This window comes from Lipophrys pholis, assembly GCF_963383615.2.
Source record: "Lipophrys pholis genome assembly, chromosome: 2".
NCBI lineage: Eukaryota > Metazoa > Chordata > Actinopteri > Blenniiformes > Blenniidae > Lipophrys > Lipophrys pholis.
Window position 1 is genome coordinate 10,347,789 of NC_137636.1, and position 13,811 is coordinate 10,361,599.

At 41.2% G+C, this 13,811-nt stretch overlaps 1 protein-coding gene across 1 annotated transcript in view; it reads left to right on the forward strand.

Annotated features, from left to right (window-relative positions):
* Positions 1 to 13,811, forward strand: part of gpc5a (glypican 5a) — a 139,554-nt gene that overhangs the window by 20,299 nt on the left and 105,444 nt on the right. The window contains exons 3-6 of the mRNA XM_080491254.1: positions 9,564 to 10,024; positions 10,119 to 10,352; positions 11,134 to 11,267; positions 11,344 to 11,469. Coding sequence (XP_080347380.1) covers positions 9,564 to 10,024; positions 10,119 to 10,352; positions 11,134 to 11,267; positions 11,344 to 11,469 — 955 coding nt within the window. The remainder of the gene's footprint in view (positions 1 to 9,563; positions 10,025 to 10,118; positions 10,353 to 11,133; positions 11,268 to 11,343; positions 11,470 to 13,811) is intronic.

Genomic DNA, 13,811 nt, shown 5'->3' on the forward strand with positions numbered 1-13,811 from the left:
TTATGTCCTCATAACATGAGTAATACAAGCACACGCACACACGCTCACTTCCCTACAAGAAGCACTTGTGCCCCACTTTATTGACCCTCTCTGCTTCTTTTCCTGAACGGCATATTAAAGGCTATGTTCACAGCACAGCTCTGTGCTCTTTGAAGTGTTTGAGGGCTGCAACAGATCCTCAAATATTGACTTTTAAGCCTTCTGGAGGAAAGAGAGAGCAGAGGGGAAAAGATAGAGAGAGAGAGACAGAGAGAGTGAGAGAGAGAGATGGAGAGCAGCAGAGCTCATGCAGTCAGACAGACAGACAGAGAATCTTTCGCCGTCGCTCAGGTGGGCGTTGTCGGATTTACGACACGAGGTCTGAATTTGCTTTGGCTAAATACGTGTTTGTCAACTGTTAATGTGTGAGGCGAGGATCATGTTTATTGATGTGGAGGAGGAAGTACACAGAGAGATAAGGGCTGCCGGTAAACTGAGCGAAGATGGATTACACATGCCTGAATTGATGCTGTTATAATGTTGGTTTCTTTTCCTTCCCTTTCCTTTCCTCTCCTCTTTCTCATAGTTTTAACTAAATAAATCAACGGTGACCCCCTCCGTCCTTCTCTGAGAAGCCCTGAGCCAGAGCAAACTCCCGTAACACCTCCGAGCATGCGACTGTTTTTGGTTTCAAACAATGCCCCCTTTATTGAAACCCAAGACAGAAGGAAAAGGAAAACATCTCAAGGCTTTTTAACTTCTCTCAGGAAGTTTTTATTCTGTGCTGTCAGCATGTCACTGCGGCCAGTTTGTTATTTGTGGTTCTCCCGTTGCCATTTTGTTAAAGCAGCACATAATACACAAAGCCAAATCTTATGCTGTGAAACATTTCGATTTATCTATTTGAATATGTAGCTAACAGGAAAACAAGTACAACACAGAAATGTTTTGAAATTATCGTTTTTACTGGTCCACACGCATATACACATTGAAAAAACTTTTATGGAAGTGCATAATGAATATATGATGAGACAAATTTCCAGCCTTAATTATCACTAGTGTTTTACATACACTAATCTAAAGCAACATCTTTGTCTGAAAAATGCATCACTGAAATGCTCCTTTTGTGTCCCGTCAAGTTATTTATCTGTTTCTAGTTAATATAACTAATACTGATATTAATTGCGAAAAGATCCTTCATCTGTTTTTCCTTTGTGGTTTTGGGATTGCACTTATAAATATACAAAAAGGAAAGAAAGTTAAAATGATGTCTTATTCCTCCCTGTTTCCATGAGTCCTTATTTCAGAATATTTGATTACAGTTATGACATTTTTTTTAAGAACGCAGAACTATGTTTCTTCATGATGTGTGTGTATAACACCTATTTAATTTGATTTCAGACTTTTAACTATGACTTGATTCTTTTACTTCTCTCCTTCATCTCCTTCATCTTTTTTCCCCCCTCTCTCCTCATGCAAACATGCTTGCACACGCCCTCACAAACACAAACATACACACATATGAAAGGCCCAGTTTCACTCTGTGGTTTTGTTTGTGAGCCAGCGCAGGCAGGTACGCTGAGCTCACTCACTCATTCACGCTCACTGTGCTTCACCTCAATCTGCGACTAAATCAGAGCTATCTTGCAGGCAACGTTTGTTCGTCTTCGCGCCAAACTCTCAGTCATTTGCCTTATCTGGTTTCTTGTCACTCTTCCATGTTTTCCTGTGTTCATTTACCTTCCCGGCAGCTGGTGCGCTTGTTTTCTATTTGACAGGTGAGGCTGTCAGATGCTTCCTCTGCTCCAACCTGGAAAGCTCGATGTTGCGTTATGCTGTGTGATAATAGAGCCGCTGCCTTTTCGTCACAAGCGAGCACGCTTGTGTGAGAATTTGTCATGCCCAAGAAGCAAAAATAAGATTATTTAACACTCTTATCAAAAGCGCAACAGTCCTGCATAGAGTAGATTTTGATGAATAAGTGCTTTAATGTTGTCAAATGTGTAATGCAGCTCCCTGCAGAGATTACAGACGGGTTTATTTTTACGTTCTATATCCAGCAGCTTAAAACCCAGTTCTTTTTTTTTTTTCCAGGATAACTCGGTCAGACCAAACCAGCTCTTAGTTTACAGCCAGAGAGGAAGACAGGTCCCACATTAAAATAGATCTAATTTACTACCTGGTAAATCTACAGCAAGTTTGCACACAGTTTCGGGGTTGGTGATTTATATAGGAACAAAAGCTAAAATGCATTTTGAAGTTAGGCCAAAAAAGAAAAGAAAAGAAAAAACAAAAACACAAAACAAGACCAGAAAAGAAACGCTGACATAATCAGGTGGAAGCACATGTGGAAACACTTTCTTTTACGGTTCTGTAAATTTTAATCTATATTTGATTATATGCTAAGACATTTCCCAAGAAGAACTGTTACTTGATGCTGAATGGGATGGAGGGAATTTTTCTTTGTTTTCATCAAAGTAATTGCTTTTAAGTTCAAGCACATTGTCAGCTTTTTGTTTTTTGATGCTGGTGGAATGTGGGTCTTTCTATTTGGAGTTTGCATGTTTTCTTTGTGTCCGTGTGGCTTTTCTCTACACCAGCTTCCTCCCACAATCCACAAACATGCTTGTTGGATTAAGTGGTGACTTTATAAGGTCCGTGGGTGTAAATATGTGTTTGTATAATTGTCTGTTTCTTTGTCTTTTCCTCTTTAATATGGATAAAGAGGGTATGGAAGATGATGATGGATGGATTGATTATTACTTTATCATTTGCGCTGGGTTAATTTGGAACCATAAAGGTTCTAAAATGAGCTGCTATGACAGGTTTGTTTGGTCAAAAAAGATCGACTCGTCTGTTATTCTCCTCGGAGCTTTTGAGTTTTACAACCAGCCATGTTTGACCTTTTTTTTTGTTTTTCAGCCACAGCAAACATTTCTGCATAAACACTGTCATAAAACCCTGTCCTGGAACAACAAAGGGGGCCGATGCTTGTTTTTCAACCTCTAATGGACCACAATGAAGACATAGTTTTGTGTTGACTGTACTGACTGTGCCACCCTGGAAGTCATTGACTTTCATTGTGTGTCTGCTGCTCTGGGATGAGCTGAACCCACAGTGCCACTGACTCATCCTCTCTAGATGGAGAATGGCCTTTTCTGCAGCCTATCAGATGTCACCGGGCTCCTCTGTTGTGGTCGTAGCCATTCACAGAGGATGAATCACGTTAATAAAAGCCATGTTTGCGTTGCTCAGCAGCTCAGCTGAGGTCAGCTGGTGGCATTTAAGCGCCCGAAACCTGGAAACGCAGCCTTCTTCAAACAGAGGAGCTGATATTGATGTAGTGTGTTTACGCTTTACACTGCACATTTCAGGATGTGTCTAACTATGTCGTACATGCACTGCCTCAGCCGTTGAGTGTGTGCGTGAGTGACGGAGGGTGCAGCAGCTTTTGGTCCATTGTCTGCTTTAAATGGGTCTTCCGCTACAAAGGCTCATCTTATTTCTCATGCTGCTGACTGATCCCTTTTCTCAGTGACATGTCAGTGAATACAAATACACACTCATGCTCAGAAAAGAAGCTGAGTTGATGCAGATTATAAGCGGTGCTTCCTCAAATGGCTTGTGAAGCTCTTATATCACCTAAAAACATTTGAATGTGTTGAACCATAATACTGCAAAGTCATTTGTAAATGTTATTTGATGGCTTTGTTTTAGTGTGGTATTAATTATGGATGACGAGTGAACACTGTATGTGGGGCTTAGACACATTATTCTTACTAACAGGACATAAATGTGTTGGCGCCTTGAAGCATTGTGACCTTTATATCTAGTGTGATTTCAATATACTTCAATCTGCTGTGTTTCGCTTTGGTATTTGTTGATGTTTAATTGGCTGTCAGAAGACCTCAGCTTGACTAACTACTCGTACATAAAGCTGCAGGATTTTGACATGAACAGTCGACACAAATCTTTTCTCCCTCTATAGCATTGTGATCCTGTAACATCCTTCATCCAGGACTTTGACTTATTGAACAGTTTGAGTGGATGGAGGACAGCAGTTACAAATAGCATGCGGTTCTGTTTTCCCTGTTTCAGCATCATATTGATCCAGTTTGTGCACGTTGCAGTGAAAAATGTCTCCATCTTGTGGTAAAAGCAACACATTTCTTTCTCGTGCGCGTCCTCAACTCTTGAACCCTTTCTGCTTCGTCTTTCAACTACAATGGTGGCCGTCATATATCAGCATCCCTGTTTGTTTATCTGACAAAACCTTCATGAAACACTAGATGTTCGAGTAATTTTGAATATATTTTATATTATTGTTTTAGTAGACAATAGATGCGGGCTCATTCACAGTCATTTTTGGTTGATCACTGAAGACAATTCCAGTAAATTATATAAAATCTGATTAAATGACCTTGTTTTTCGAGTTGGGTACCAACTGCCAGAGGCCCTGACCTCAAGTGTACTCATTACTTAGTTAGCTACTGCCGTCACAGTTAACCAGATCATCCTACATTAAAGAAAACGAGAAGTGCTGCAATTATAGGAGAAAGGAAGAAAATGGGATCAAATTTAAAAGCCTTTTAGACATGGAGAAAAGCTCAGCTGCGGAGGAATTTAAATGAAGGGGCTTTGTGATTGGTTTCTAATAGCCAATACATAACTGAATGATAGCCAGGGGAACTTGAGCTTTCATACATGAATTGTTCATAGATCAGAGTTTACTTTCTCTGGCGGCAGGGGAGTGACAAATCCATAAAGTGTGATGGGTGGCATGCTCTAATGGCTCTAAATGATGCACAGACTGGATTGACATTCAAATATTGTTGCATTGATTTGTTCATTATTATTGAGAAATTGATTAAAAATTTGATTCAGTTCAATGTGCAGGAGATCTCATTAGATATACTGAAAGATATTGTGTGTGCTAAAAACCTTTTGGCTTTCTAATTGCTGTTAGAATAGTTCTTGTTCAGTTCAGCTGAAACTCTATTGCAATTATGTGTGCTTCATTCTTTCAAACAGAACCGTTTAACATCACCCCTTTTTTTAAATAGTCTAAAAACCTGTTTCTGAATGCATTCAATTATTTTGCTGCACTGCTGTAATTTTTTTTCAAGTTCTCACCCCTTGTACTTCTTACCAGCCCTTTAGTTACACTTTCACAATTCAATCAGCTTTAGTATAATGACTTCAGAATTCTGCCTTTTCAAAGGTGATATATAGTCATATTGCTTTAAATAATCAGAGAGGTTTTAATTGATCTCTACGTTCACTTTTAGGAGGTTTGCTGTGTTGTTAATATGGACTAATTATATTCAGAATGATTTCCAGTATTTTGGCCTCCATGTTAAAATCAATGATGGGGACAATATTCTTTTGACAATGTCTTTTTATATTGTACTTTGTCTGATAAGTCATTTCTTCATTGTCTTGCAATTGGGTTATTTTCACAATTCATTTTCACTCTTGAACTGTGCATGAAGGTTAGTTAAGGTAATAAGTTAATAAAACAGTAATAATAAGGTCATTTTCAAAAGTTCCTGTTTCTGTATTTTATAAATATCTAACATAAGCCGAAACGTGCATGCACCCGGTGTCCAGCTCCTGTCTTTTATGGGGAAAGACCAGACGTGCAGTGCAACAACAAGTCATTCTGCAGTGTCTTGGAGCATGCTGGCTCAGCGCTTTCTTGGCGTTACTCCCGTCAACAGAAATGCAAACATGTTTGCTCTTATCTCCTGGGTCATTGACATGCAGAACACACACACACGTACAAGCATACTCACACACCCAGGCTGAACAGAAACATCGTGAATCCTTATTAACTTTGTTCCTAACTGACTGAAATACGCCCTTTAAACTACATTTTTCCACTGATCTTTTAAATAACAAAAATAATATGCCACAATAGAGTGTATTATGTTGAGTGTTTGGGCTCTCTTCTTCCACAAAAATGTTTATCTAAATAAATCACCTTTACCATTTTCTTTACTTTTCTGAGATGCCCATTACCTTTAAGCCACAGAGACCCCCATATCACATTTAGGTGAAAATGTATGTATCATTACCAAAAAGGGTTAGAGGAGCTTATACAGTTGAACCCACTTCAGAGTTACGAGGTGAAAAACAAAGACGTTGAACTGAATTTGTCACTCGGGACATATATTATAATATAGAAGAAACTGTTTAAATAGGCTAAGAAGCAAATGTTTTCTTAACTTGTTGAAAGTTGGGGGCTGCACAGTGGTACCTCCTACAATTCACATTGTTAGGCTGCCTGGTGACACTGAAATGGACCTATCCATCTATTGGCTCCACTGCTTTGTGAAACTCAGTGTAATTGAGCCAATCTGGAGCCAATCTCAGCTGATTATGGATGAAGGCATGGCACACCCTAGACAGGAGGTCACCAGTCCATTGCAGGGGAAGAACAACACACTCACATTCATGTAAACAAGCAATGAAGTCACAAGTTAGTCACAGGTCCTTACATGCGTTACACACACACACACACACACACACACACACACACACACACACACACACACACACACACACACACACACACACACACACACACACACACACACACACACACACACACACACAGGGAGAACGTGCACATTTCACACAGAAAGGCCTCCCATGCCTTCCCTAAACTGCTGTTAACTTCTGCCACTAGAGTGCCTGTAGAATCAATCAAGCAGAGGGAGAACGTGCTGACACCAGAGGCCATAGTACAGAATCGAACCATTGTGTTCTTGCTGTGAGGCACAAAAGCCAACCACTACGCAAACATGTGGCCCGGCTTTTATGCTTACCTGTCAGAAATGTGAACCATATGCTTTCCTCTAATCTTCCTCTTAACGCTGCTACATTAGGCTTTTTTCTCCTCTTCTTTCCTGTCCTCAGGCTTACCCAGAAGCCTGGCTGCTGGACAAGGCCCCCAAGTGTGAGGCTCTGCTTTCCTCTCTATCTCAAACGTAAAAAAGAATTAATAAAAAATCATCATCACTGTTTGGACTTTTAGCAACTTTTTTGTGAATACAGCAGACTACTTTAAGAAACAATGAGCATTCTTTTTTACATTCAAATGTAAAATAGTGTATGTGTGTCTATGTCTGTGGGAAGACTCGCTAAAGGGTCTTCATCTCAAGATTTACATCGTGGGAAGCAAAAGAAGAGATAGAGAGATACGGCTGAGATGAATGTGTTTACCACACAGATATGCGTTATGTGATTTGACAGGTGGGATTCATTAACTCCATAATCTAATGTGGTAAACCCCCTCCATGAAGCAGGCACGCTGATCCCTGTGGGACCCTTCATAACTCTGGCGGCTTTGCTTCATACACCTGAGGGCTGTAATAATCACCGACTGTACTCTGTGTGCACATTTTTCCTCCTCTCACTGTTTCTCTGCCTGTCTGCCCGCCTGTCGTCTTTTTCAGACACACACACACACACACACAGAAATACACACAGACACACACACACTTCACACTCACAGCTGCCACTCTTGTCTGTGCTGTTCACGTTCCATGTTTTCCTGCTGCGCTCTGACCAGGGTGCTTGTTGTGTGGGAGGTGTAGCTTTCTTTTTCTTTTTCTTTTTTTGTTTTCCATTCACACATAAATGCTCATCTTAGAGTCTCTGATCTTGTTAGACCTATCACACCCTTGAAAGATCAGAGAAGATCTGAGATCTGATTCAGTTCTGGGCACCTCTGTGTTTTAATGCTGCCTCCAGAGATGGTGTGCCTGCAGGCACGCCAGACCCCTCTCTGTTCCCCCTCGCAGTCGTCCTCAACCGGGGGGGGCTTCTCGGTCAATCTTTCCACATCACTGCGTATTATACAGCATTGGACCGTCTAAGCCCTCATCACACTTGTTACCCCCCTCTCAGACTCTCAGCCCCCCTAGGCAGCTCACCCTGACTGTTGCCTCAGAACCCATGACAAGCACATGATGTGAGAATGGCCTTGGCTCAGGTATTAGCTGAGACAAAACCCTAAAAAAAAAAAAGGGAGGCAAAACCAGATTGTTTCACCAGAGAAACATTTTCTATTGTGCTGAGATTATTGTTGAGCGAGCTTATCACGTGCTCAATGAAATTTTACTGCGATGTCGGATATTACACTTCGTTTCTGCTCTTTCGACAATTCACCCAATAAAACAAGTATGGAATCCATTAACTAAATTAAGTTCCGTTTTTCAAAGCCTTTGTTTTTAAAATTACATTTCATTTCTACATCTTTGATGCAAAGCATGTTTTTTTTTCCTTGCGGATATTGCATTACTCACATACATTTCCAAACAACTGCTCAGAAAACTCACACATTGAGACACATTCACAGCCACATCTAACTAGTGGTGACAATCTTGGGTGCAGGCCAGTGGCAGATATATGAGCATATGATATATGTAAGGGAGGAAAGTCCTCCTTACATATGGGTCTGAGCTTTCTAATTTATCACACTTGTGTATGAATGTTATGTATTTGGGTCTATCCTGGATTTTTGTAATTTTCTGCATAGACTTGTGACTAGGTCACAAAGATGACCTAGTCAGCATCTATGGCAGCAGCAGGACAAAAGGCCAACATATGCAACATAATCTACCACAGGACATCTTAGATAAAATAAGAATCCAGGTTTTTCAGTCAGAGCATGGGATTTGAATCCTCCAGAGATGATGTGGAGTGATACGGAGGAAGCCATTCCCCGCAGACATCTTGACAATAGTATGGCTGAGCTTAAGCAGCTCTGTACGGGGCAGCGGTCCAAAATTCCTCCTCAATGCTGTGCGGTTCTGGTCAGCAGCTAGAGGAAGCACTTCGTTAAAGTTAGAGGAGGCTCAACAGGGTTGAGTTTAATTGTCAACCTTTCTTGTTTTTCTTTTCCACTAATACATTGTAAAGCTTTAATGGTTATGTATCGTAAAGACTTAAACTATGGCAACCATTTGATTAGAATTAATTTGGTCACGTCGCGTTCATTCTGGCTTCTCATTCAGATGCAGTTTGTCACATTCTATGACCAATTCATGAAGAGGCTGCACGTACTTTTTCTTGCTAGTTTGCTTAGGCTTTATGCGTTTTACATGTATGCAAGGATTTACTTTTATTCCAAGTCATGCTCTTCATCATAACCTATAACCTTTATTCTCTCTCATTCCCGCTGCTGTTCTGCTGCTTTGTTTAAAGTGGCTGATTTATGAAAACAATATATGTATTGTGTTTCTCTGTTCATATGATATCACAGTAGTTTCCACTTCATTGCGCTCAAACTGTCTCTTTCCTGTTTTTTTTCTTTTGTCAACTCAACGTTTGATTAGAGAACAAATTCCTCCCCTGCTCGTATTCTCCTCAGTCGTTGAGGATGCAAGACGCTGCAGCGCCTGCTGGGAACCCTGGAGACTCCTATTCTCTAAAGTAGTTTCTGCCATTATTATTACCTCATTTCTTTCTCAGGGCTCTGCAGGGCAACATAACATTGACATGATTGCAGTTCCTCTCTTAATCTTTTGCCTTTCTTTTTTCCACTCCTCCTCTCTCCCCTGTCGTCCATCTCTCAGAGACCTTCGAGGTCCTGATGCGGCATGCAGAGAATCACACCAACTCCGTCCTTCAAGAGTCGTACCACATCATGGCCAATCAGGCCGTGGGCTCCGTGAGGGAACTCTTCACTGACATTGGACTCTTCTTACTTGGATCTGAGCTCAATGTCGATGAGTTAGTGCAGCGTTTCTTCGACGCGCTCTTCCCGCTGGTGTACAATCATCTCATCAACCCTGGCCTCAGTGATATATCGCCGAGCTACGCAGAGTGTGTGAGGTCATTAAGCCGTGAGGTTAGACCGTTTGGTGGGGCGCCGGTCCTCCTGGCTGATCAGATTGACCGCTCCGGGGTGTCTGGGAAGCTTCTTCTTCAAGCACTGCACCTCGGTATTGAGGTCATCAATACCACGGACCACTTACAGCTGAGCCGAGAGTGCAGAAGGGCCCTGCTCAAGATGCACTACTGTCCTCATTGCCAGGTATGAATGCAAGGCTCTGTAGTCAGTGTATTGATTTGAATTAATGAAACTTTATTTTCCAACAGTCCTGATCTCACTGCTGTTTGCTCCACAGGGTCTAACACAGTCCAAGCCCTGCATGGGTTACTGCCTCAATGTGATGCGGGGGTGTCTAGCAAGCATGGCAGAGATTGACATCCATTGGAGGGAGTTCGTTCGCTCACTCGAGGGCCTGTCAGCAAGAATGCATGGACCACAGGATCTGGAACAAGTGCTTCTGGGGGTTCACATGCTGATTCGTGATGCCGTCAGCCATGCTCAGAAAAATGGACCTCGCCTCTCAGCACAGGTTTAGATCATGATAAGAGATTTATTATTGTCAAGAATGGCAGCTTCAAAACAATGCAGATTTTTTTTGCTTTGTTTTTTCAATCAGAGGCAGGAGGCAGAGTAGATAAACAATAAAGCATTTCAGTCCGGGAGAGATTTGTATCCTGGATATCATTGCTATTACAGCTGCCTGCCCATTGTCAGAGAGGTATGAGGCATTCAAATCAAACAAAAATTGCACAAAATTGCACATTTGGCGCACGAAAGCACGGTAGTCAGGCTAAAGAATTTTGCATTCATGTGAGCAGCTTCAGCTTCCAAACATGGTACAGGATGAATAAAGGCCAGAGCAGACACCTGCTCCTACATTTTAACCGTTTGGCTGTCTTCATAATTATAGTAATCATCATTGAATCTTGAGCAATAATCTCTTCTTTTTATTTATTTATTTATTTTGTAAATGTAGCTTTCTTTTCATGTCAATGCTGAAACGAATGCCTCAGAACTGCATTCCCTAAATGACACTGACTTTGCTGAATCCATTGGGATCCCACAGCTCCATCTTGTGGTGAACAAGAGCACCTGCTGCCTCATACACACCAGATGCGGTACACTCAGAGATGGGAGAAGATAGGCTTGGCTGCACTAATGGCCTTCGTATAAACATCTGCCAGTCAGACATCTGTTTCGACCTATTTGTCATGGGCCAATAAAGTTTACTTTAAGTTGAAAATTCTTAAAAAGCATCTTCCTCTCTCAGTGTTTAGACTCCAATTTGTGTCCATCTCATTGGTCAATAGGTGCACAAGCTTTGTGGGCCGCCCAGCAGGAAGCTGGCACAGTCAGTCAGCATCCAGCACAGCAGCAGCAGAGAGTCCATCCCTCTGAAAGCTCCTGCCAAAGTCTCAGGAGACTCGCTCGCCGTCAGGAGAAGGTAAGCAGGAGCAGGTGTGCTTAGAAACACTTTCTGATATTAGTGTGTCAAATCTACAATTGTTGCTGCTTTGCAGGGACTTTCTCAACAGCCTGCGTCTCTACCGCACGTACTACGGTGGCCTGGCAGATCAGCTGTGTGGGGGTGAACTTGCATCTGGTGATGGGCTTTCCTGCTGGAATGGAACTGAAATTGTGAAAAGGTAAGTTTTGAAAAGGAGTGGAACAAAAAACGGGGGATTGATTGGGGGATTAAATAATAAGCGACATTACATGTATAGATAAGGTAACGAGTGATCCCAAACCCTTTGAACTCAAGTTTCTCAAACTGGAGGACTAAAAAAAGGATTCCTCTGAAACATGTTCCCAGTGTGTTTAGTATGGGTGAATTCACAAACTCACTGGATTTGCTTTTATTGAGTTACTTCTGTTTTGATAAGCATGCTGGCGATTGGAGGTTGAAAAAGTATGAAAATTCCTCACCTAAATGTACATATGGTTTTTTATTGGTTTTATTAAGTACAATTTTACTACTTACATGAAGATAAACAAGTACAACCTCTGAAATTTAGTCAAAACATAAGATAAAAAGTCCTGAACATAACTTTTATTAACGTTTCTTAAGTTAAAATGTACCCTAACTACAATCTGGGGTAGAAAAAAAAAGGTTCTTATCAATGTTATCTCCTTCACTTTGAGCAGCTTTGGCTTTTATAAAACCACCACAGTCATTACAGTCAATAGAAGTCTTTTCTCCAAGGCCAAGGTCTCTAATGTTCTCTTTAGTTGTGTTGTTTCTTTTTATTTCTATCATGCATGACATGAACTCATGCACTGTGATGTTGTCACGCATGAAATTGTTGGCACATATTTGATCAAAGGGATATATTTACCTTCAGTGAGAAAAATACTCACAAAAGTTCAAAAAAGAAGCAACAATTTTCCCGAATCAACATGAGCTCCATCCATGACGAATTTTAAAACAGCTAAAAAAAAAAATAATTGTATTTGCCAACATGATGTGTTTGGTAATACTTGCAAACTCTAACTAGAAAAATGCCCATAAAAACAACCAAAATGACAAAGTAAAGGTTTTGTTGACTACAACATCAGAGGATCTGACAGATAGAAAAATGAAAATAACCACATTTTCTATATGTCCATTCATTAAGCTTGAAGTCGCTCCTGATGTCAGAAAGAAAGAACGGACATAAAGCCATTAAATTACAAATTAAGATTAAAGCTTATGCTACAAATAAGTTTCAGAATTATGAAAACGTGGATATTTCTCTTTGGATATAAAGACCATCACACATAACTCTACTTAAAAAAAGCACAAAGATTTAGTTGACCATTTTACACATACTTTATTGTACATTTTATATCTTATTGATAATATTTGTAATAATCTGATGGTATTGGGCTAAAACTTTTTCAAAAATGTAAGCATTATGTAAACAAAGTTTGAGAAGCTGAGTTATTAACGAAGGTCTCTGTATATAAATTTTAATTTGTTGATTGCCCACTTGGACAGAGTTTTATGGACGTTTGCTGGTGCTGCAGGAATAAAAGATCAGTGCAGTCCAACTCGTTGCTGATAAAATTGTCGCAATAATACTGCTTGAATGTACACACATGCGTGGCCTTTCCAATGAAACCTCACTTTGTGAAAGGTCAAACCTTTCCAGCTTCAGAGATTTCTCACTGCGTAATCTTGACATGAGTAGGCTGTTTGTACAACATTTGACCCTGGTCACATACGCCCCCCCCCCCCCCCCCCCCCCCCCCACACACACACACACGCATTACTCCAACAATCAAGATGACACTGATGTAGAATTCATGTATTTGTGCTTAGTGCTCCCAGACATAGATCTTGGATATGAATGGTGTTGAACTGGAGCAGTCAAACTGACCTCTTTCATAATATCAGTCAGTGGCCTTGTCTCCATTACATCAGAGCTCTCGATCTTACCTTTCCTGTCATCAGTCAAGGACCCCTTCATATATCGTCAGCCCGTGGTTGTTCCTCTTAACTGTCAGCTGCTGTCAACACGGTAGAGACGGTAGGTGGGCCTGTATTTCACAACCGCGGTGAGGTTGGAGTTGCCGGTTCGGGTTAGACAGTCCATTGTAAAGGATGACAGGCGTGTGGAGATTGTTTCACAGCACCGTGTGAAGGTAGGAAGGGAGGAGCGGGGAAAAGGGGAAGGAGGTCTTTCACAGGCTTTTTTAGGCACCCTAAGAGATTTACAGACTTCTTAAGAGTACGCAGTAGGTGTTGCTCATCAAAAATGGCATTACTATGGAGACGGAGTATCAAGGTTAAGTTTCACTCTGGCATTGACAATTTACTCTTTTCATCTTTCACTGTTTAGCACCACTACACCCCAAGTTCCCATTACAAAGGAGACAGCCACGGCTGAGAATAGAGATGTTTCTCATGTGCTGGAGGAAAAAGGCAGGCCACCGGGCTGCGGGCTGTCTGTCATTTCTGGCAGCTGCCTTTGGGAAATGTTTATGGTCTGTGGGCGTCTCTCAGCCA